This window comes from Lacerta agilis, chromosome 1 (genome assembly GCF_009819535.1).
Source record: "Lacerta agilis isolate rLacAgi1 chromosome 1, rLacAgi1.pri, whole genome shotgun sequence".
Classification (NCBI taxonomy): Eukaryota; Metazoa; Chordata; class Lepidosauria; order Squamata; family Lacertidae; genus Lacerta; species Lacerta agilis.
Genome location: NC_046312.1, coordinates 101,089,743 through 101,114,690, shown reverse-complemented (window position 1 = coordinate 101,114,690; position 24,948 = coordinate 101,089,743). Strand labels below are relative to the sequence as shown.

The window sequence follows — 24,948 nt, the reverse complement described above, 5'->3', positions numbered from 1 at the left end:
TCCTGCTCAGTACAAGTACAAAGAAGCTCATGAGAAACAGAAAGGCCACTACATTGGATGCCCTTCAGTGAAGGAGGACCCTAAACTTACATTTGCTGCCAAAGTATTGAAGATGCAGAATGACCGGTTGTATAAGCAAGCTTACAACAAATCCAAAGCCAATATTACTATACCAGTGGACATGATGTCTGTCCAAGCAGCCAAGCAATGCCAGTCTTTAGTAAGTGAGGTGGACTATCGACAACATCTGCACCAGTGGACTTGTCTGCCCGACCAGAATGATGTGATCCAGGCAAGGAAGGCCTACGAACTACAGAGCGATGTAAGTATAGCTGTCCTTTGCAAACACACATTACTGCTGGGACAGAAGGCAAAAGAGACATCGTGATAGATAGTTGTGGAAGATTTCCTTTTCTTAATTTTTACTTTGTTGTGTTAATAAAAACTGGCCTTGTCACATTTTCATGTAATTTAATCTTCACTTGATTTCATCATGAGTACCTTGGGGGGGAAGAACTGAAATATTGTTAGTTCAGAATGTCCAACACATCATGCAGACAAAAGTGACTTGGCATATCTAAAAATAGCTAATGAATCCATAACCGATTGGAGTGCTGTCATGATATGTATGGATTTGTTGAATGTGGTGCCCACTCCATCTAGTCCAGCCTACATAAGCTTGGTACCCTCCAGATGTTTTGGTCCACAACTCCCCAGCCCACATTGTGCTGATTGAAGCTATAAATGCTGGTGTGAAATACAACTGGAGGGCAGAGAAACATTTTGACCTAGTCCAGAGAGCTAGTACTCCTTAGATCCTGATGAAGTAATTGAGACAAGTTTGTCCTGACTTTCTAAAGTTCCATTCATTCTATTTACCACATGGAGTATTTCTTTTGAATTGAACTGAAATATCTTGCTCCCCCTCTCTGAATTTTCTCTCACAGGCTGTGTATAAATCAGATCTGGAATGGCTCCGGGGGGTTGGATGGATCCCACATGAGTCTCCAATAGTAAAGAGAGTGAAATTTGCCCAGGAAATTTTGAGTGACAACATTTATTGCACTCCTCGGGATCGTTTGAAATTTACCAACATCGTTGACACTCCTGAAGTCGTCCTTGCCAAAACCAACGCTGAGCAACTGAGTCTTGTATGTAACTCCTTTGAGTAATGTGACATTATCAGTTTGTAACAGGAAGCATCTATTTGTATTAATAGAACAGTTATTCATGTTCATAAAATTAAAGGGAAATTATGTAGGAATATGAGCACTGGTGCAGAAGGAATTACAAGATAATTTCAATGCTTTTTCCAGGCAAAATACAGAGAAGCTTGGGATAAAGATAAAGTTATGATCCATGTGATGCCAGACACACCAGAAATTGTGCTGTCCAGGGCTAATGCTATCAATGTGAGCCATGTAAGTAAATCGCTACGATTCTTCTTATGATACAACTCTGCAATCTTCTTCAGTTACTCAGATGAAGGGGGCGTTGGATGTTACAAGTTCATTATGCAGCAAGCACCCATGTAAATTCTATGTGGGTTATTGCACCTGCATTTGTTTAGCTGCTTGACATGTGTGCTCATAGAGATGCCACAAAATAGATGTGTTAGCACTTCTATCCATAATTACTTACATGCAGTTTAAATACATTTCCTTGCTTAGTTTTACATAGAAATAATCTGTAACTCTTACCTGCAAAAACATTAGTGATTTGGAAAAAGTAAAAGCTGGTTGAGAATGACCTTTCATAAATATGTAAGTGCTGAAAGAGGATAATGACAATATAATGTTGTTGATTTTTTATTGTAGAAACTTTATAGGGAATCATGGGATGACATGAAGAAATATATTGACCTGAGAGCAGATGCAGTCCCAATCAAAACAGCCAAAGCCTCAAGAGAAATTGCCAGTGATGTAAGTATGCAAACAGAAGTTGGCAGTGTTTGGTAATCCATTGTCTCTAGACTTTTGTATCTAATGGAATTAAAATGCAGGAAAGAGAAAATATATTAAAGTTCTCTTTTCAAGGCAAAATACAAGGACAGTAGGGCCAGCATTCACTAACATAGTGTCCTCCAGGTGTTTTGGACTAAAACATCCATCAGCCTCATTCAGCATGACTGATAGAAGTTGTTGTCCAAAACATTTGAAGGGCGCCAGGTTTGCGAAGCCTGTGCATGTTCTCCAAATAAATTGTGAACTATCCTGATGAAATATTAAGCTCTTCTGTTGGTCAAAAAAAGGCCAGGTAAAGGATAGGTGATGCACAAAATTCAAATATATGTGATTTGCTCAATATTTAGATTGCTAGTAAATGCGAGCATGAATGCAGCCTTTGTTTAGCATCTTAGGAACAGAGTTAAATGGAAAACTCTTGCCAATCTTATCAACCTTTCTACAGTCTGAGATAACTAAGATGAAGATTCTGATTGTATATGTATTTTTTTCAAATCCCATTAGTACAAATACAAAGAAGGCTACCGTAAGCAACTTGGACACCATGTGGGATGCCGAGACGTTAACGACGATCCCAAGATGGTATTGGCAATGCACGTAGCTAAAATGCAGAGTGAGCGGGAGTACAAGAAAGTATATAATCAATTAAAGACGAAGATCCACAGCCCTGTTGACATGCTGTCCGTCTTGTTGGCCAAAAACTGTCAGAAGCTTGTTAGTGACATTGATTACCGCCACCACCTGCATGAATGGACATGTCTGCCTGACCAGAATGATGTCATCCAAGCCAGGAAAGCATATGAATTACAGAGTGATGTGAGTGATTTGGTTGTTGTTGCAGTATCTCTTCATGATAGCTTCTTGTGTGTTGCTCTCTTTTGTCTCTCATGGCATTTGCCTCTACAATGAGAAGTGTTTGATGTTTTGTCTCCACAATTATTACATACCTTTTCATAAAAAATAATAAATATTTAAAATATTTGTGTGAACAGTTATGAGTCATACTATATGTGAATTTTTTAAAATATAGATTCAGAATTGTTTGGACAATCATCAGACCTCTTTAAGAAGTCACACAGGCCTCAATTCTGCACATGCACCCATGCAGACAAAGTTAATTGTTTTCCATTATGTATAGATTTGAGGTCTCATTCTTTTCATGATTGTATTACCTGATTTGAGCATGTCGAGCAAACACAGGATATATCACCATGTTGCAGAAGGCAAGATGGTGGTAGACACAGCATAATCAAAGTGAGGATTGTAATATTTGTTCCTGGTATATTCTGTGCCTGAATAGTTCCTCCTTTCAGTTTTCTATTACAGTGGTGCCTCGCTAGACGAAAATAATTCGTTCCGCGAGTGTCTTCGTCTAGCGATTTTTTCGTCTAGCGAAGCACCAAGGCAGAAAGCGGTTTTCGCGACGAATTTTTTTTTTCGTCTTGCGAGGCAGACCCATAGACTTTTTCGTCTTGCGGGGCAGCCTTCCGCTTGTGAATGCCTTTCGTCTAGCGAGTTTTTCGTCTAGCGAGGCATTCGTCTAGCGGGGCACCACTGTATCTCATTCTTTTTGTAGGCCATTGGAAAACAAGCCCTCTTTTCCCTTTCAGTTAAATGCAATCAAGTTTGGTATGAAAAACTCCATGCAGGGGGGAAAGTGTTGCAAATAACTGTTCTTGTTTTCTCCTGACTCTGCAGGCTGTTTATAAATCTGACTTGGAATGGCTGCGTGGAATTGGTTGGATGCCAAATGACTCTGTCTCTGTCAATCACGTCAAACACGCTCAGGACATTTTAAGTGAGGTAATAACAAGTAGTTAAAAGTATCGTTCGCAGAGATTTTCATAGAATCCTAGAGTTGGAATGGACTCAAGGGCCATGTACCCCAACCCCCTTGCAATGCAGGAATCTCAGCTAGAGCATCCATGGCAGATGGCCATCCAACCTCTGCTTAAAAACTTCCAAGGAAGGAGAGTCCACCACCTTCTTAAATTGGCCTTCTTTTGTTTGCATTTCATTTATGTTTATATATATATATTGTTCCCAAAGGAAGCCCAAAGTTGCTAAAAGCAAAGCAGAAAGCAACGTAACTAGCACAAAATAGCAAAATGCATGACAGTATAGCAAAACATGGCATCTAGCAAAATAGAAAGCAAGTCAAAGCAAATTCATGTCAAAATATTGTCAAGTATACAAAAGACCTGTTATCTGCACAATCTTATATGTGTATATTCAGAAATAATTCCCACTGAGATCAATAAAAATTACCCTCAGGTAAATGTACATAGGATTGCAGACTAGAACCATGATAATTTCTTTAACAAGGAGGCTCCACTTTCTGGCATTTATGTCCCCACCTCGTGTCCCCATATTTGGGAAAGAGTGGTGTTTATTAAAACTAATCCAGCCAGTGACATATCTTGTTTGTTACTATACCTTATCCTTCACGTAGCTATTTCCTTAGGCAGGATTATCTTCCCCTCCCTCCCCATGCAAATAGTTGTTATTTTGTGGTTCCAAAAGTAATTTTGCTTGGGGGGGGGGAACAGGAAGTCGAGTTTCCCCATTTTTGTTTTGGCTCATTCACCCATCACTTTGGGCTTGGATAGGCAATATCTAGCCTTGATATTTAGGTCTGGGTATTTTATACTTGGGGGGGGGAAAACCTTTTTGGAAAGTTAGTGCCTCATTATCATATGATAACTCAACAGTGGTGGTTCTGTTACTGAGTGTGGTCTGGAGAGGACAGAAAGCAAGACAAGCATTAACAAGGAGACAGTCCCTGCCCTTGAATATTTTCCCCTCAACTCTCTCTCTTTTCACTTGTTGCTGGTGCGATCAGTTGTATGGCCTCATTGTTTTTCTTTCATTTCTGCACAGAGGCTGTATCGCACAAAAGTTGACAAACAACCGTTTACGCCAGTGGCTGACAGGGTCGATTATATCACAGCCAAACAAGGCGGGGAAATACTAAGTGATGTAAGTATTACCTCTTATTTTGATTTGGTTCAATGTATACACGTCCGACAGATTTTCTTCATCCACAAAAATTAAACCATATATCTGTGGGAACTGGGGCCTCAAAAAATTACCGAACTTTATTGTGTGGATAGGGGTGCCTGGCGTGCTCTGGTCCATGGGGTCACGAAGAGTCGGACACGACTGAACAACTGAACAACAACAACAAAGTTATAAGTATATAGCTTGTCAATCTGAAATACTTTTATTATGTATGTTTTACTTTTTCAGATTAAGTACCACCAGGAATGGAATAACATCAAGACAAATTATACGCTGACAGACACGCCACAGTTAGATGCAGCTAAGGAAGCAGCCAGGATTCTTAATCATGTATGTACTTTCCATGTTTTGTTTTGCGTTTTAATGGAAGCAGTGAAGTGACAGTCCTTATGCTTCAGACAGGTGATAACCCTTTAATTCTCTATTTTACAGCATCTGTACAAGGAGAATTGGGAAAGAGAGAAAGCCACTGGTTATCTTTTGCCTCACGACAGTGTGCCTATCCGCCATGCCAAGCATTCAAGTGATGTCCAAAGCGAGGTAAACTCTCTTTAGCTTCAAAATCACACACATTTCCGTCGCTATCAAAGAGCCCACCCTTCATATCTTTCGTTTCGGTGGTTCATCTTCTTTTTAAGAAAACTCTTGTATGCTATTCCCAGAGGTGGAAGACCACCAAGTAAACAAAGTAGATATGCTTTCATGAAATCATTTACCTCAGTAAGGATAACCCAGAGAGTTAGGGTTAGGAAAGATCCACTGCAGATATTTAAAGAACCTGTGTTTTCCCGTTTCAGCTGAAATACAAGGCAGACTATGTCCACCAAAGAGGTCACTACGTCGGTGTCAATAATATGAGAGAGGACCCGAAACTGGTGTGGTTTGAACATGCCGGCAAGATCCAGAATGACAGATTGTATAAACAGGCGTATAACAAAACCAAGTCCAAAATTCATATACCTCCAGATATACTGTCCGTCATTGCAGCCAGAGACTGTCAGCATGTTGTCAGTGAAATTCCGTATCGCCATTACCTTCATGAATGGACTTGCCACCCTGATCAGAATGACTGCATCCAGGCAAGGAAAGCATATGACCTTCAAAGCGATGTAAGTGATTTATGCAGTCAGATCGCACCAATTTAAGAGTTTGATATTGGTATACCCAAGCGCAATTGCCTGGGAAGGGAAATCAAGGCTCAGCTTGTCCTTTTTTCTGCATAGGTGTGAATAAACTTCTTCAACTCTTTTAATATTTACAGAATATTTATAAATCTGATCTGGAATGGATCCGCGGCTGTGGCTGGATTCCCTTAGATTCAGTAGAGCATCGGAAAGTGAAGAACGCTCAGAACTTGATAGATAAGGTAAGATGCAATTTTCATTCATTTGTGGCAGCATCCTATTCATTTCCTGTTACTGTTAATTATGATAATCTAATCATGTCTGCCTACAGAGACTCTATACAAAGGAGGCTATTGATAATTTTGCCAACTTCACATCCGTGGAAGACCCTCCAGCTGTTGTTCTGGCAAAGGCAAACGCAATCAATCAGAGTGATGTAAGTATCCTTTAAATCAGAATTTCTGAGTAAATACATACTTTCATATATTATAAAAGTGTCATATCTCTTGATCACTGCAGCTAGAACCATGAAGGTATTTGTGTCGTTCAAATGTTCAGGAACATACTACAATATTTTAAAAACAACCACATGCCAAAGTAGTCCTGCAAAAGGAAATGACAATATTTTGTGTAAATATTTTTTTGTGGCATATCCCTTAAGATGGCATATGGAAGAGTTGCCTGACAGTTCATGAAGAATGAAATGTTTAAATAGAATATGTGTTGTATAATTTGTTTTAACATGAGCCCATCTTGGGTCGTGTCTTGGGTGAAAGGTATCAAAATAAATAAATAGAATAATTCTGTCAAAATGATGGTATGACATTGAATTTGCTATATCATTCAGAAGTAATAACAAACATAGGTAAACAACAGGACACCCCAAAGAAGCTCAAAATGATCTTCATAACTTAGTGAATTTGAAGGATAAAAGAAAAGAAAACACCTCAGCATGAAGCATTTAGTATGTTGACCTCATGCATTGAGAAGTGATTAAGACATTCATCACTTAAGAAGCACAGCATACTGAATGTGTCTTCCTGGGGTGTGTGTGGTAGCACGTGGAATGATGGGAAAGTTTTTTTTTATGAATTGTTAAGTGTTGCACAGCATAAAACACCATCCGGGTTAACACTCTATTTCATTTTTTTCTCTCTCTAGCTGAAATACAAAGAAACCTTTAACCTTGAAAGAGGTCAATACATTGGTTCTGATGACACTCCAGCCCTGAGTCATTCTAGAGATATGGCTAAACTGTACAGTGATGTGAGTTTCTTGCTGTTCTTGTATCTAATAATGAAAATTCAATGTCTTTTCGTATTACTACAGGGGTAGGGAACCTCAGTCCACGTGTGATCCCATCCAGGCCTGTGAGCCTTCTCCACCCTCTCCTTGATTGCTTAATTGCAACAATCCTCTTGCTTGTGCATGTGTTGGAAGCCCTGACTTCTGCACAACTGGAATGTAGCCTACTGTGCAAAATTTGGCCAACTGTTTTCACAAAATTAGGAAGTGTTTTTTTTAATGGTAACGTTTCAGGCTTCTGGGTCAACAGCACATTGAGGATATTGTATGAAAATAGGTGCTACAGTTAGGGAACTTTAGGTCCCTAGCTTAGGCAAGTTACCATCTACTAGCTTCACCCATTGGGAAGGTGCCATATCTTAGTGGTACAGCACTAGGACATAGTGCAGAACATCCTTGGTTCTGCTGCAGGGAGCTCCAGGTATAGCTGGAAAGAACGTTTGCTTGAGACTCTTAAGGGGTACTGCCAGTCAATATAGTAGACAACCCTTCCGGTTGGGTGCCATAGCAATCAGTAAAATCAATTTTAAAAAATAGAAAAAAAATATAGTAGACAACCCTGTGAAGGTAATGAAAATTAAATCAGGGAAGTATTTATGTAGTGTTGTGCTATGGAAAAATGGAAAGAGTCCTAGATTGTGCTGTAGAGAATGCATAGTGGTTTAGTTGATTTGTTTTTGCTCTTCATGATTACATTTGTTGGAAAACATTCTGCTCATTTATATCCCATGTGCACCTTTTGCCACCTAGAACCTGTACAAGGATTCGTGGGAATCCAGCAAGGCCATTGGGTACACTCTGCATCCAGACTACATCCCTATTGTCGGTGCAAAACATGCCGATTACATTAACAGCGAGGTAAGTGTGACCCTTCTTTCCCTCGTTAACTACTTTGCCACTGTTTGCTTGTGGGGCTGCTATGTATCTTATCTAATGTGTCCCATGTTTGCACTTCACAGCTCAAATATAAAGAAGTGTATGAGAAGCAGAAGGGCCATTATCTGGCTGGAAAACAAATAAATGATTTCCCAAGTGTTGTCCATTCTCTTGCTTTCCAAAAAATAAGGAGTGCGGTAAGTGTTGTTGTTGTTGGGTGGGGCTCTTCCTTGAGTCTGAATAATGTGAAAAAACCAAACTTATATTTTCCATCCTAATCTCCTGATTTCTAGCTGGCCTACAGGAAGAATTATGAGGACACCAAAGCGCACATTCATATCCCAAGCGACATGATAAACCACGTGTTGGCTAAGAAATGCCAGTACATCCTCAGCGACCTTGAATACCGAACTTACCTCCATCAGTGGAACTGTTCACCCGAGGAGCACGATGTTATTATGGCTAAAAGAGCCCAGGAAATTCTAAGTGACGTATGTATTTCCCCAATCAAATTGAGAACTATTTCATTTGCTATAGAGAAGCAGGAAAAGGTGGTGTTGTGAGTAGCTTGCCCTTTTGCTTTGCAAATTGGGGTAGTGTGGTGCGTGAAGAAGAAGCATCCAACCCAAATCTTGCTGGACCCATAAAGTCACAGGATGGCATTGGGCAAATCACTCCTCCTAACTCACCCCAAATTGACAATTTGATGAAGGATAGGTCTACCAAGTGCTAATAGCCATTATGGCCAAATACCATCTCAATGTACAGAGGCAGTGTGGCACTAAAATTCCAATTGTTAAGTGGAGGAAGGGAAACCTCAGGAGAAGGGCTGTTGTCTCCATGCCCTGCTTAGAGATAACAGAAACACCTGGTGGGATATAGGATAGTCAACCTTGATGCTATCTAATCAGGCTCTTCTTATGATTTTACGTTTTGGGGAGCAATCATACTTCCAAAATTTGCATTATTTAGGCTGTAGTCCAGGCTTTGGCTGGGGGTGGCGGCGCTGGATTCTTCACCAGCACATGCCCCCCCTTCCACTCACCTGCCAAAAAGCCATGAGATGAAGAGTTGCAAAGGTAGAGAGCAGCTGAACTGGCCCAGGATTTGCTGGATCCTGAGTTGCTCTCACATCAGGCATGTTCCAGGTCCAGTTGCTATGGCAGTCTGAAGCTTGTACAGGAATGAGTCCTGATCTACTTGCTCCACCTTCTGCCACCACCGTGAATGGCTTGGTTGCAGCTGCAGTGGTTGCCTTGCAGAGGCAGGTTTGGACAGCAGCCTTAGATAATGTATGCAACATGCTTGAAGAACTCTATAGCTCTATAGAAATACTAACAGTTATTCTAAGAGAACTCTCAAAGTGGGAATGGTAGTAGTAATCTGGAACCCATGCAGGCATCCCCAGAATACACGTAAATCTCTTATATCACTTCCACTCCTCACTTTTCTGCACTGGACCAAAATATTAGTAGGACTGGAGATATTTGAAACAATGTATAATGTGTCCATTGCATTTGTCCCCCCCCCCACTACTGTCATGTGCAGGTTGTGTACAAGGATGACTTAACATGGTTGAAAGGAATTGGATGCTATGTGTGGGACACACCTCAAATCCTGCATGCTAAGAAGTCTTACGATCTTCAGAGTCAAGTAAGCAAATGGATCTCGCCTAATACAGGGATGGTGGTGCTGGTGCTGGAACTGGGAACCATGTCTCTCTAGCAGGTTTCTTTGTTTTTTATCAGTTTGGGGTTTGCACCATTTTCCATTCATAGAGGTGCCAAAGAATATTGGGTACCAGGATTAGGAAAGATGCCTGCCTCAGGCCTCAGAGAGCTGTTTTCAATCATAGTCATAGACTGTACTGAACTACGTGGTCTTGGCTCAGTATCAGACAAGTCCTTAGAATTGTTGGAATTTCCTACTTGTGGATAAATGCAGGCATAAATACATTAAAATATGGCAGCGCCATCTTTCCTTCCAGAGAATAAAGCAAGCCACTGTTCTTAAAACAGCTGTTAGCTTCCTTGAAAGTGCTAAGTGCACTAACATTAAAAAACACACACATCTGATTAGTAGCATGTTGCTGTATTAAGGCGATTTATTCCCCATACCTGCCAAAGGGACCACAAAGAAACCAAAGAAGGAATCCCATTGCTACACAGTGTGCTTAGAGTTGCTAAATAATCCAGTGTAGCTGTTCTCTGTTCTAATGCCTTTTTTTGCCTTGGTTTCACAGTTGCTCTACACAAAAGCAGGAAAAGACAATTTACAGAACTATGGCGTGGTTATGGATACTCCAGTTTATATAACTGCTATCGAGAGTGGTATCAATGCTAGTGACGTGAGTCATTCTCCTCCTTTCCTTTGCCCTGGTTCATTCTCTTCCCTTCCCTTTAATTGCAAAGGGAACTACAGTAATGACTGAATCTGCCTTTGATTATAGGTGAAATACAAAGAACAATACCATAAAACTAAGGACCAGTATACCACAGTTGTGGAAACAGTTGATCATGATAGGATTAAGAACCTCAAGCACCTTTTCAGTAGTGTGAGTGTTTAAACTTTATTTTCAGGGGCTAATGAGATGGGCTGTTTTTGGGTGGTGGTTTATCTTGGAATTATTTTAGCTATAAATACCTGGGTATGCTAGCCAATATTTATTTTTTTCCCTTCACGGGGTTTCAGGGTGGCTTAACCCAAAGTACGGAGCAACAGTGCAGAGTGCTGTACACAGATTAGAACTATTTCAATTAAAATTCACAAGTCTCTGATTAACACCATATTGGTACTGCTGTCGGAGGACCCAGCAAAAGGGGAATGTTTTCACCTGACGTTGGAACACAGCATGACTTGGGACTAGCATACCTGGGTTTACATCCCTACAATCTGGCATGCCTCTTGAAATTGCCACCTGTGGCTAATCACAATACACTTAGGAGAAACTGAAGTTTTTCAGCCCTGCTCCAAAAATTATGGAACTTCTCCATCCTGAAGGATGACAGACCAAGCCTGAGCTTGATGTTTAGTGCTGAAATTTCTTTCCTTTTGGGTTGACTCTAAAGCAGCTCAAAATATTTGGGCTTGTCTATACCAGAACAAAATATGGATTTGCACCTTCCTGTCCCCATTAATAATAAGGGCATGTACATGACATCTTCAGCATCCCAACGTTTCCCCAGATCTCCCTGCTCCCCCTTTAAATGTGGGATTTTTGAATCCTTGGATTTCAATGTTTCCCAGGATCAGAAAGTCCCACATTTAAAGAAGAGAACAGGAGAACACTGAGATGGGGAAGACGTCCTGTAGACACTCCTACGTTAATGGGGAGACAGGGAGGTGCTCCAGTGTGGACAAGACCTTAGTGTATAGTAGCATATATAGACCACAGTGCTTTGATTCTCGCTTCTACAGAACCTGTACAAGGATGCCTGGGATAAAGTGAAGGCCACTGGTTTCACATTGCCTCCCGATGCTGTGCCATTTGTCCGTGCCAAAGAACTGAAGCACAATGCCAGTATTGTAAGTGTACCCAAGCAACACATTCCTAAAGATGTCATACGAATGATGTATCATTCTAAGTAACTTGGGTTTCCATTTTCTTTTTCCGCATAGGTAAAGTATCGAGAGGAGTATGATCGGTTTAAAGCGCTTTACACTCTACCCAGAGGGGTTCAGGATGATCCCAACACTGCCAGATGCCTAAGGGTTGGCAAGCTGAATATTGATGTAAGGTTTATTTTTAATTTAACATCTAGCAAGAAAAGTGCCATCTTACACTTTTTAAATCAGATTATTTCCATTAATAGCTGGTTTTAGATACTGAAAGGCTGTGTTATTTAGCACCCCTCACTTCCCCAAGAGATGGGAGTGCTACAGGATTTAGTGTTCATTGGAAGAGAGCACGCTGGGGACTTATGGTGTCCAGAGGAGAACTTATTGAAAGCAATAGACTGCCATAGTGGTCAGCACAACCACGAGTCATGCATCAGATTCACAAAGACAGCAACTGCTCAGATTTCTGTAGCCTCCTGCAGGTTGCTTCTTGCCCAGGCCTAGTTCAGCAGAAGAATTTCAAATTCTCTGTCTAACTCTTTTAACTGCTCAGACTGCAACACCATAGTTTTCTGCCCCTCTAGTTGGTGATGGGTGACACGCCTTCCATGGGCTGGAAAAAGTAGTTTCAATTCATTAGCTGTACCCATTTAGGGAATGTCAGCTGATCATTGGCAGGTATCAGATAATCAGCTTAACAAAGGGTGATATACCCAGGAGCTATAACAATATGTTAATATAGGTCACCTTCATTCACACAAGTGCATGTAGATCAATAAGGGCCAATGTAAATGTATAGGTACACAGAGTTCCATAGTGTGACATCAATGCCAATTTTTCTTCCCACCCCACCCCCCGCCTTGCAGTCCATCCCAAGCTCTAAATCTGCTCCAGACGTTCTTCCAACCCTCTAGAGCAGGTTTTGAAGGCATATGGAGAGCTGAAGGTGGGAGGAGAAATCTATTCTATTAGTGGTATCTGTTCTAAAAGAAGGCAGGTGCCATTGGATTTCATTATGGGTTGCCTTTCCCCTGTTCTTACGGAGGGAAAAACCTGGGTTTCTGAGCAGAAGAATGTCTGGAACCAAAAGGGTCAAGCAGGCACTCCACTCTGCTGTTTTCCCCTTAGAGATATAGTTTCCTGTGATGTCATGGTTGTGCCAGATTGTCACCCTTCGCGTGGTTTAATATCTTATTTATATTTCCCCCCATTATTAGAAGCTTCCCATTATTATTATAAAAAAGTACTGGAAGCTAATATTCTGGTCTACTCAGATATGACTTCATGAATTGCTTGTTAGTTGTTAGCTAACTCCTGGGATTGTAATTTGTTTTAGACTGTTTTTAATATATAATTTTTAAGTGGTTGTAACTTGCTGTGGGTCCTTAGGATGAAGGGTGGGTAAGAAGGGTTAAGAAGAAATAATAATTGTAATAATAATAATAATAATAATAATAATAATAATAATAATAATTCTGTTTTACTCTAGCGCTTATATAGAGAAGTCTATGAAAAGAACAAAGCCAAAATCCATATTGCACCAGACATGATGGACATAGTGTCAGCTAAGAGCACTCAGAAGAAAGTCAGTGAAATCGATTATCGCATCCGTCTCCATGAATGGGCCAACATCCCAGATCTTCATGCCAATGCTCTTGCTCGGAAAGTGAACGACCAGCTGAGTGATGTAAGTCTGCAAATGATACCAGGTCTGCCTTTGGAAAAACTATTACCTATATTTGCACATGACAGGAAACGGAGTATTAATGGTGTGACAAACTACGTCTATAAGCTTACAGGCTGTGTTCATTGCCTCTCGACCGGCGTCAGTCCCTGCCCCCTTTTGGTGGATGCAGGAGATGCTTGCCTTCAAAGGGACAATTAATTGGGCTTTTAACGGACACAGAACCTTTTCAGGGTTTCAATCTGAAAATTTTTGCAGCAAACGTTTTCAGTTTTTTATGCGCCTGCTTGTCTGTGTGCAGACAGACAGACATTTGAATCAAACTGACCATAATACAAGTTGCATTACTAGGACAAGTTGCATTACTAGGACTAAATAGGAACTGGCTGAGGAAACAGCGGGTTGCTGAAGAAAAGAGTACTTAGAAAACTGAACAACATAATGGCAGCCAATGGAAACTAATGCTAACGCTCTAAGCTGGTTTCTATTAGGTAGCAAAGTTTTGATCATGATTAAATTACTTGATTTGTGTATAATGAATGTTTGCTATGTAATTCTCACTCTTCTCTATTTTTAATCCAATGCCTTAGATTGTGTACAAAGATGACCTCAACTGGCTCAAAGGCATAGGTTGCTTTGTCTGGGACACCCCTGAAATTCTCCATGCCAAACATGCCTATGACCTTCGTGATGACGTGAGTACAACTGATGATAGCAAATTGCTTTGTTCCCAAGTTTCCTTCCTGGCTCTCCTTCAAGCTCCTCTTACAGCTCTTTCAGGGCCATGGTTAGTTGGTTGAACTGAAAGCTGACTATTGTCTGCTTCATGTATTTTATATTGGACTGCACTTTTGTCAGTCAGCCTTGCACACTTTTGCCACTCAGTAAAACATACATACAACAGTCTGCTATTTGTTTTGGGGTTTTTAATTTTTTTTTTTGCTGTGGTCTCCCAGCAGAAGCACCACTGCTTTAACAATAAACTCAATTACCTCCTCTGAATTCAGGTGAGTTAGGAATACACACATCTCCTTTCCCTTCTCTTCAACTTCCCTTGATTTTTTTAAAATTGCTAATTAACTGAAAGCAGAATACAATAGTCAGCTAATAAGGCAAGACTGAAACAATGTGGCAGCCTTATTGTTGCTGCTGTTGTTGTTATCATTATTGCTTCTTCTTCTCCTTGGAGTTTTACTTCAGCCCCTTGGGAAGCTGGAGGAGAGGATCTTATTTTAGGACAGCTGCCAGGTATAGCTGGTATATTTGAGGAGTGGTTGATTGGAGTGCCGTAAGAAAAGCTGCCGAATGGGTGGGACATTTGACAAAGTCAGTGGTGGGAATGAGAAAGAGAAGGTTCAGGTGTTTTCTCTTTCTTTCTCGTAGTTGAAATACAAGTCAAAGGCCAAGAAAATGGAGAGCAACTACACCGTGGTCACCGACACGCCTCTCTATGTTCAGAATGTCCAGAGTGGCATGAATCTGAGTGAGGTAAGGATCTCCATTTCTGTTCACCGCAGCTTCATCATAATATTTGTCCCCCGCACACACATTTCAGTTACGCTCTCATTAACAATAGTAGCAGTGCCTTAGTAATGTACATCAAACCAGCCAATTAGTTAGTAGGCTATGTATCCTGTTCAGAGATAGTTCAGAGATTCAGTCAGCATTCATAGCCATTTCGCCCCCCCCCTCCTTATTCACCAGATCCAGTTAACAGTTGTACGCAGGTTTCTGTTTTATTTTTGGTTTTATTATTTAGTTATTTATTGCATTGATAGCTCACCTTTTTCTCTGAGGAACTCAAAGTGGTGTACTTGGCTCTCACTTTTCCTCCTTTAATTCCCATAATACCCTTGTGGCTGGATGGTGCCTTCCTCTACCCCAGCATTCAAGTTTTTAATGTGTAATGTTTTATTATGGTCTTATATATGCTGGAAGCTGCCCAGAGTGGCTGGGGCAACCCAGTCAGATGGGCAGAGTACACATTATTATTACTGTTACTGTTACTACTGATACTTTGCCTTCTCCAGATGTATGCCTGCCCAGCCCATATTCAGCGCACAAGCTTTTTGCTGTATCACTCAGTTTTACATTTTCGATGTTCCTTAGGCCGTTTACCGCCATGACTATGTGCACAATGTCAAAGGGAAATACACTTCAACAGATAAGACGGTGGATTTGGAGCGGGCAACTCATGCTTACAGGATACAGAATGAAGTAAGTGCTGGGGCTGGAGCTACCTCCAGATTTTTGCTACCTTGTGGGTGGGGTTCAAGTGCATACTCGAAAATTCAATTGAGGAATTATTGGTCTTCTTGTGCAACAAATCCATTAAAACAACCACCACCCTAGACTTTTTGTGGAAAGCAAAGCAACAGGAAGTATGGGGTAGCCGCCGCTTGACACAATATCATATAACCACCCCCAAGCAAATGAGAATGGATGTTCAATACCTAATTGTGAGGGAATGTAGTCACAGTGTTGCACTTCATTGCAAAATCAGTATTTAAACATTGTCATGAATTTTCTTTTTTCTTTTGGCAGGGTCTCTACCGAAAAGCTGGCTGGCATGCACTTCCCACTGGATACAAACTCCCACCAGATACCCCTGGTTTCAAGCATGCTAAACATGCCCAGTACCTTGGCAGTTATGTGAGTGGTGGATTATTTTTTAACTCTTATACTACTATTCCAAATAAATATAGTAAATAAATAGATACGTGTTCAGTTACAAAATTTGTGGTTGCAATATTATACTTATTGAAAACATGACCATATAAATTTTATATTATTTTATAGAAATGGGAAAATGCAACAAAACCATAGGATCTTGGGGGTGTTAATAAGGCAAGGCAAGGGAATGGGGAGATATCAGGAAATGGGCAAGAGGGCTTAACTACAATCCTAGATACCTTAAAAGTTAGCGTGTGTGTGTGTATATATTCATGTTCTGCTAAATGGTATGACTTCATTTTTAGGTTCTATTATAAACAGCTATTGTGTCTAAAATACATAACTTTCTGAATTTTTTTTTGTATGATTTCAGCTGAAATACAAGGAAGTCTATGAACACATCAAGGATAAAGGTTACAATTTTGGACCCAAAGCTGTTCCATTTGTAAACATAAGGAAAGTCAACAAAATTCTCAATGAGGTAATGTGAAGAGTATTTAAGGAAACTGACATTTATATGGTACTTGATTATGCAAAAATAAAAAATAAGATCACTGTTGGAATCTTATGCAACTCATTATAAAACCATGGTATGATTTGGTCAGACACTCAGGACCCCATGTTCTGTAAAATCTCTTAATAAGCATGTAAGTTTTTCATAGTTAATGACTTAAATGTAAATATCGTTTGAACGATGACTCTCTCCATATTATACATTTTTGTTATTGAGGTATGTAATCAAAGGGGCAAACTTATACTGATCCTGTGAGATCAAGTGGGAAACACTCTTTGGTTCCTTCTTCATGGGCAATGCTGCTACAACTTTCCTGATTCACTACCTGGGCCTAGGTGGAAAGAGATACAGACTTATGGTAATTGTATTCTCCCTTCTGAGGTCAGTATATTTCCAGGCTCCTGCCTTGTTACAGGTGGTCAATGTCCAATGTGCAATTCTAGTCACTCTCATTGAAATCTTAGAGCCTGGCCAAACTGGCCAAGCAATGTGAATAGAGAAGTTCCCATAACCAGGCAAAAACTTAACCAATTTGCTCCAGAGTGCAAATTAAAGGAGCATACTTAATTGAATGAGCAAAAGAAATAGGAAGTCGTTTTGCAAGAAAGAAAACAAATGTTCGCCGTCAAAGGTAGACTTTGCAGCACAATCACATGTCTGCTCAGAAGTAAGTCCTACCAGTGGCAGAGCTTCATGCTCCGGCACCGGGGGCAGGAAGCAGGCAGGGGCGGGGCTGGCGCACATTCTGGGGGCGTGGCACGCCATCTGCAGCGGCATGGCGTGCGTTCTGGGGGTGGGGCATGCCGAGATGGAACCCTATCAGGATCCTGCTGCCTAGGGCACCCCGCCTCCTATGCCCCGCCCTTCCTACACCAGTGAGTCCTACTGAGTTCAATAGGGCTTACTCCCAAGAAATTACTGTTGCAATTCAAACCTCTTTTGCACTGGGGGATTGGATTGGGCTGAGATATCCCTCTACTCAGCTCTGCTGGCCTCCATTCATGAAGCGATGCCAGCCTCACTCTGATGGTGCAGAGCAGCATGTTCTGCCTACTGAATGGGCGGGTAAGTAGAAGTACTGCCTGCAGGATTCCCAACAGTGGTAGCCAGGCCATGGAATTCTAGATCTGGATGTCTTTTGTTTTATTCATTTCAGTACCATGTGCAAGAACTCCTTCTCTTTTGTTACAGAGGCTCTATAGGGAAGTATATCACAAAAACAAGGATAAGATTCATACCACGCCCGACACACCTGAAATTCGCCAAGTGAAAATGAACCAGGAGTCCATCAGTGATGTATGACTCTCTTATACATTTAAAAATAAATAGATAAATTCCAGTAATATTTAATGTGATGAAAAAAAATCACCCCAATTCTCCACCCGCCCTCTTTGTTTTTGTATCTCAGCTGATCTACAAGACTGACTTTTTCAAGATGCAGGGGCACATGATTTCCTTGCCATATACTCCGGAGACGATACATAACCGTTATGTTGGAGAGATTACAAGCGATGTAAGCTTTTGAACTTAGTAGCATTAGTGGATCAATTCCTACTCTTACTTAGTCTCTCTCTCTCTCTCTCTCTCTCTCTCTCTCTATGTGTGTGTGTGTCTCATGCACACATTCTATATTCTTTATCATCTTTTCTTTGCCATCTTTTAAAACTATTTAGTTATTGCATAATTATTCAAAACACTATGATTATAACACATAATATGATGGTTCATTTATGTAATAGATATGATATTATATCCTTATCATCGTTTGGCAGGTTAAATATAAAACTGATTTGCAGTGGCTGAGAGGCCTGGGCTGCTTCCTCTATGATACCCCTGATATGGTCCGTGCTCGGCATTTGCGCAAGCTCTGGGTAGGTTTCTTTTTCCATAACCATCTCTGTTGGATGGCTCCTTAATTTTTTGCTGACAAATAATCAAGATGTGAAACACAGCAATTTTCAGTGTTTGTTTTTGCTTGCTTGATTGGTTTGACTTGATTTAAGTTATACCTCTTTATATTTAAAAAGTAGGGTTCTTTCCCGCTATAAACTGTGAACTGTACTATGCTGGGCATGAGATCAGACTAGGCAATGCCATACCAAAGTTTATGTGTGGTCATTAGATATGCTGTGGACATTGTTCTTGGAAGTGAGGCCCTATCCTTGGTTAGATATGTTGGTTCACTTTATCCCACAGCAGTCCTTTGTCATAATGTTCATTAGTAGCTAAAAGTGCCACCCCATCACTGACTCTGTTCACACATCATGGTAAGACATAAACACTGTGCATGAGCAAAATCAGTCCCACTTTGCTGTGCTTTGCTTCACAATTCCTGGCTTCCTGGTTACATCCAAATCAGGGTTTGTGGTTTGTTTTGTTCCCAAGAAACCATGATCTCTAGCCAAGGCTTGTTCTTGGCTTATTGATTGTGCTTTATTGGAATAAAACAAAGCAATGATCTCTGGAATTTTGGTTTGTTAATCTCCTAGCACAAGCCAGGAGGAGTGAGCAAGAGCAAAGGTGGCTTGATTTGGGTTGTGCATAGTAAGCAGGCTTGCCATGGTGTGTGAACAAGGACATTGTCCTTTGCAAGTAGCAAGTGTGTGCAATCAGTGAACCAAACACCTGCAAACTACATGTGACTTATGCCCATTCCTGTGTTGGTTTCTGCTGATACAACTGGACTAACAGAACCAGTGTGTGTGCCAAATCATGAGCTACAGTTTCAAATGTGTGTGCTGGTTAGTATCTCTTCCATAGCACACCTCCCTCACTTCCTTCCCGTTTATAGCTATAGAGTCACTTTGAGAAGCAGATGTATCAGAGGCAGATTTAGGGGAGAGCTATCAGTATGGTTGCATGGGGTGCCACAGCTATTATGTAGAATGGAAGGTGAGAAGTAGGGGGCATGTGGAATTTTGGCACCCCACAGGGTGCCACTGAAATTTGTGGTCCCAAGGGTCGCTACTGGGTGTATGGGTGCAGATTTTAAGATACTGTTGCTCTATGCTTAGTGACTTGGCTCCAATGTTTTCTACAGAAGCCACCCTAATGTGTTTGAATGGATGTTATGTTACGGCCCATTTACAAAGCAACTAAAGTGATGTTTTATGTTGTACTGCTAACCTCTACATTCTAAACATTCTTATGGAGTTATAGCAAGGGGCTGTGACTTCATTAGTCTTCTTTGTTAGGGTTTAATTCAAAGTTTTATTGTTGAGTTGATGGAGACTGCACGTTCTTTTGACGCAAGCACATTTCTTTTTCAGTCTAATTACGTCTACACTGAAGCTGCAAAGAAGTCACAAGATAAATATCGTGTGGTTCTGGACACTCCAGTGTACAGGACTCTTCAGGAGCTGAAGACCCATTTGAGTGATGTAAGTTTGGTGTTCTTTTCTCTGCACTGAAATGTTTTAAAGTGAATTTAATGGGATGCTTGGATCGTTTTAAGTGTGCTTCTACGGCAGCTGCTTTAAAGTAGACTTGCAGGTGAAGAGAAGCACGATGGAAGTTCTTTGGCAAGAGACCGCGGTTAAGGTTCATGGTATGCAGAATATTTTGGCTGGACTAGTTTTACAGCCATCAGCAGCATATAGAATCATAGGATCATGGAACTGAAAAGTTGGAAGGAACCACAAGGACCATCTAGTCCAACCCTCCTACAATGCAGGAATCTTTCACTCAACATGGGGCTTAAGCCCACAACCCTGAGAATAAGAGTCTCAAGGTTTACTGAACAAGCTGTGTGAGGTGGTGTGTGTGTGTATGTGTATGTGTCTGTGTTTGTGTGTGTGTGTGCGTGTGCGTGCAGCTGCAGGCACCCACTAGCAGCGCTGCCACTTGCTGGGATGGGAATAGGGCAGTGAGAAGCAGCAGGAATGTCAAGGGAGCTGCAAGTTAATAATGTAAGAACATAAGAAGAACCTGCTGGATCAGGCCAATGGCCCATCAAGTCCAACATCCTGTTCTCACAGTGGCCAACTAGGTGCCTGTGGGGAACCCGCACAAGAACACCAAGCTATCAAAACAATATATTGTATGCAGCGATTTGTAGACTTTTCAAGTAGCTGTCATAAAGCACTCATGGAGGGTCAAGTCTTCTAATCAAATTGGGTGATTTTCAACTCGGACTAACTCAGACTTGAACCACAGAAAGTAATGGATGTGGCTATGCTAGATCCAGCAATTTCAATGGTCTGCTTTCAGTAAAATTGACAATGGAGTATGATAAGCTTATGCCAGTTCAGTTAGCAGTAAGGACAGAGTCTGTCAGTCAACCATATCAAGACTTCATTCAGCTCACTGTCAGCTTACTAACTCTCTTTGTTTTCTAATACCTTGTGGTGTAAGGTTGTCTACGGAAGACGAAAGAGCATTGTTGTTTCTCTTTCTAGCTTGTGTACAGAGCCGCAGGCAAGGAGCAAAAGACCAAGTACACATCTATCCTTGATACACCAGATTTCAACAGGGCCAAAAGAGGGCAAAAACTACAGAGTAAGGTAAGAACCATTACTGAACAGAAATGAAGCTGGATAGTGCATGCGGAATTCTCATTCAATAATGCACAACTCTTTCTAGATATTTTCTGGGGCGTCTGATACAAAGAAATCTGCACTTGCCCTTTCATTATACAAGCTGTCTTTGTGTTAGCACCATATCTTTAACAAATGTTTCCACCCAAATTAGTAAATACTAATAGGTAATCAATATGTGTATAAACCTCCATTGCACTTGGGGGGGGGGGATCTGTCAGCTTTGGTTTCTGTCTGTTTCTCATATTTCCAAGCTTAAGTCCAGTTTTCCATATTTCCACCTCAATTTGCCCTTGCATGAATATGTCAGCATCTTAGTGCACATTTCTCTTGACACATATGTTTTTGCAATGTTGAGCCTGGGTTTAAATAACTTGCAGAGCCAAACTATGTCTTGGCCTACAGCAGCCACAGGAACAGAAGAGGAGCAATGCAATTGCAATCTCCTCTCTAGGAACCTGCATGCCTATGTGTGTTGAGCTAAGCCATGGTTTGGTTTAGTGTTGGGTGTGAACCGTCCTACTATTTGGTAGGAAAACTCCATTGCAAAATTCAGCGAAGTGCTGCTTTCAAAGGATAGCTGTCTTTGGCTTTGTGTACCATTTGATTAAGTGATATTTAGTTAATTTCACTTAAAAATACTAACTGAACTGAATTTCTCCCCAAACACTAACTGTAACATTATTGAAACCGCGTCAAAACATAACTCTGGCACAGTTCTCCCATCTTCTTCTAATGTTGTCAAAGTAACAAGGCAGTGATGGCCAAACTTGGCCCTCCATCTGTTTTGGGACTACAACTCCCATCACCCCTAGCTAACAGGACCAGTGGTCAGGGATGATGGGAATTGTAGTCCCAAAACAGATGGAGGGCCGTTTTGTAGTCCTAAAACAGCCAGATCTTGTATGGTTTCCTACTGGAGCTTATGCCATGTGACTGCAGCACCAACTACCACTGTTGAATCTGTTCAGCACATCAAAATGGATATATTCAGAGCTCCTCCTCCTCCCATCAATATGTGCTTTGAAACTGTGTGGATACAATTACAAAACATTTCCTGTCCTTTGTCATAGCCTAGATTGTTTCCTGTGCTTTGTAATTGTCCCCATTACCTAGTAGATTATTCAGGGTGTCTGCCACCTCCAGGAATGTTATTTGTCTTAATTGGGAAAGAGATAAAAATACTGTTATACAATGCAGCAAGGAGGGTGGGTGAAGAAGCATCAAGGATGAAGGGCTGGGAAACCAACTTTTAAAATTTGCCGTATGTTAAATTTGAATTGTTGTTGTTGTTCAGTCGTTCAGTCGTGTCCGACTCTTCGTGACCCCATGGACCAGAGCACGCCAGGCACGCCTATCCTTCACTGCCTCCCGCAGTTTGGCCAAACTCATGTTAGTAGCTTCGAGAATACTGTCCAACCATCTCATCCTCTGTCGTCCCCTTCAATAATTTGAATTACCGTACCGTAATTGGATGTTAAAATTTTGAAAATCAATAAAAATTATTTGGCAGAAAATAAAGTTGGAGGGGCTGTGGCTCAGTGATAGAGCACATTTCTTGTGTGCAGAAGGCCTCGGGTCCGATCGCCGGCATCGTTCATTAAATGGTCTAAAGATAACAGGGCAATAAAGGATTTCTTCTTGAGACCTCAGAGAGGTGCTGCCAATCAGAATAGTTATACTGAATCAGGAAGAAAAGCACACTGATTCAGTTTGCAAAAAGCAGTGAGCGAAGGACTGAATCGCTTATATCCAAGGCCTCTTGTGTGTATGGAACATAATTTGACAATTTATGGTTCTTCCCTTTCTCCAGTACTTGTACACCGAACTTGCAACCAAGGAAAGACCCCATCACCATGCTGGGGATCAGACACCGGCCTTGAAACTTGCTAGGCATGTGAAGGACTTGGTCAGTGAGGTAAGACTGAGCACCTTTCCTTCTCTTCTTTTTATTACTATGGCAAACAGACTGCACACTCCAGACCATTAAAGTCGAGGCAAACACATTCAATGCAGTATATGAAAACCGTTTTTCAGGATCTTTATTAAATATGCTATTCATACGTGCTAAGCCACAATCTAGCTTTGTTTTTATTCGTTTACTTTTTGCCTGTTTAGTTATCAGTTTCTTCTATACTGTTCATTTCCGGGGGTGGCGTTTAAGTGAGAGGTCATCTGGCACATGTAATTGGATTCAGCAGCGGAGCAAGCCGATTGGGCGCTTGGGGCAGCGTGTGTCCCCTGCGCCCAGGAGTGGGGCTAGCCGGGGCAGGATGCTCCACGGGGCCTCTGAGGAGTCCGCCTGCCTCATCCCACTTAGCTGCCCTACAGCTGAAGGGGAGGCAACGGGCGGACCGTTTGGGGGCAGCGCAGAGCCTGCGGGCACTCAAGCCACTGCGTCACTCCCAGGAGAGACACCTGGCTTGGGCGCACTGCAGGGCCTGTGGTGATTGCTGCCCAGCATTTTGTCACCCCCCCAGTGGTGACACCTGGGACGGACCACCCCCCCCGCCCCCTTCCTCTGCCCCTGATTGGATTACAGTTCCCATCATCCTTGACTGCTAGCCATGCTGTCTGGGGCTGATGAGAACTGTAGCCCCAAACAACTGGATGGCACCTCATTGGAGAAGGCTGATTTAGGCAAGCATCACAGAGCAGGGAAGGGCACACATGGAAATGGCAGGAAGATTTGTCTGTAGATTAGGGTGGTGTGCTTTGCAATTTGCCAGTGAATATACCAGCAGCAGGCCTCTAGCTGACTTTGATGGAAGGAAAAACAAATCGTTGGCATGATGAATAAAGAATAAAGATGAATAAGATGAATCAGAGTGTCTTTTTAAGTGCCCAGTTGCGTGCAGTTAACGCTGTATCACACAATCACCTTGGTGTTCTTATTTTTTTCTTCCTTTCCCCCTGCTTAATTTAGAACAAATACAAATCCCAATATGAGAAGCTGAAGCACAAGTATGTATCTGTCGCTGACACACCAATCCTGATTAGAGCTAAGAAGGCCTACTTGAATGCCAGTGATGTAAGTATCCGATGAAAATGGGGTGGTTTGGTGTTTCTGAATGTAGAGTAATGTTCAGGCAAGAACTGTGAACTGAACCTGAAACCAGTGAGAATTCTTCCAAATCATTTACTTATTTGGATTATTCTCTAGCTCTGTATGGCTTATATACTCCATGGTGCATTTTTTTTCCCAACATGGAAAGGGATCAGAAGAGTCAGCAGCCATTAGACAATTATTATTATTATTATTATTATTATTATTATTATTATTATTATTACAGTTGTGACAGAGTTTTTCCTGAGAAGCAGTGGCACAGATGAGTGAGCAAACTGCACATAAGATCAAGTTTCTTTGGTCTGGCATTCATATGGAGTCTATTTCTCATTGCCTGTGAAATCTTATATATTGGCATAAAACAAATAATACATTCAAAATCTATATAAACCTGTTTTGACACAAGATTGTTGGGGTAAAAATCAACATCATACTAGTTTGTTCAGTCTCTCCTCTCCTCCTCCTGGGCGCTAGGCTGTGGGTTCTCTTGATGCTCCAAGGCATGGGGGGCATGCAAGGGGTTCTCTTTATGCTCCAAGGTGGGGGGCATGCAAGGGGAGGGGGAAAGCCCCATTGAACTGGTGGGAGTCCTTGCACTAGGTTAGTTGAATCTGACTTCTTGGGTTT

At 41.4% G+C, this 24,948-nt stretch overlaps 1 protein-coding gene across 50 annotated transcripts in view; it reads left to right on the top strand.

Moving 5' to 3' along the window:
• Positions 1-24,948, top strand: part of NEB (nebulin) — a 158,039-nt gene that overhangs the window by 83,837 nt on the left and 49,254 nt on the right. For 49 of the 50 annotated variants that reach the window (XM_033164634.1, XM_033164977.1, XM_033164985.1 and 46 more), the window contains 34 exons: positions 11-322; positions 948-1,151; positions 1,317-1,421; positions 1,818-1,922; positions 2,469-2,780; positions 3,663-3,767; positions 4,845-4,943; positions 5,214-5,315; positions 5,418-5,525; positions 5,783-6,094; positions 6,247-6,351; positions 6,441-6,545; positions 7,271-7,375; positions 8,165-8,272; positions 8,374-8,487; positions 8,584-8,781; positions 9,839-9,943; positions 10,533-10,637; positions 10,740-10,844; positions 11,708-11,815; positions 11,909-12,022; positions 13,338-13,535; positions 14,123-14,227; positions 14,916-15,020; positions 15,642-15,749; positions 16,077-16,184; positions 16,579-16,686; positions 17,911-18,015; positions 18,128-18,232; positions 18,492-18,590; positions 19,989-20,099; positions 21,117-21,221; positions 23,068-23,172; positions 24,181-24,285. In XM_033164634.1, the coding sequence (XP_033020525.1) occupies positions 11-322; positions 948-1,151; positions 1,317-1,421; positions 1,818-1,922; positions 2,469-2,780; positions 3,663-3,767; positions 4,845-4,943; positions 5,214-5,315; positions 5,418-5,525; positions 5,783-6,094; positions 6,247-6,351; positions 6,441-6,545; positions 7,271-7,375; positions 8,165-8,272; positions 8,374-8,487; positions 8,584-8,781; positions 9,839-9,943; positions 10,533-10,637; positions 10,740-10,844; positions 11,708-11,815; positions 11,909-12,022; positions 13,338-13,535; positions 14,123-14,227; positions 14,916-15,020; positions 15,642-15,749; positions 16,077-16,184; positions 16,579-16,686; positions 17,911-18,015; positions 18,128-18,232; positions 18,492-18,590; positions 19,989-20,099; positions 21,117-21,221; positions 23,068-23,172; positions 24,181-24,285 (4,503 nt within the window). The remainder of the gene's footprint in view (positions 1-10; positions 323-947; positions 1,152-1,316; positions 1,422-1,817; positions 1,923-2,468; positions 2,781-3,662; positions 3,768-4,844; positions 4,944-5,213; positions 5,316-5,417; positions 5,526-5,782; positions 6,095-6,246; positions 6,352-6,440; positions 6,546-7,270; positions 7,376-8,164; positions 8,273-8,373; positions 8,488-8,583; positions 8,782-9,838; positions 9,944-10,532; positions 10,638-10,739; positions 10,845-11,707; positions 11,816-11,908; positions 12,023-13,337; positions 13,536-14,122; positions 14,228-14,915; positions 15,021-15,641; positions 15,750-16,076; positions 16,185-16,578; positions 16,687-17,910; positions 18,016-18,127; positions 18,233-18,491; positions 18,591-19,988; positions 20,100-21,116; positions 21,222-23,067; positions 23,173-24,180; positions 24,286-24,948) is intronic. The other variant, XM_033164961.1, reaches the window with a different exon arrangement.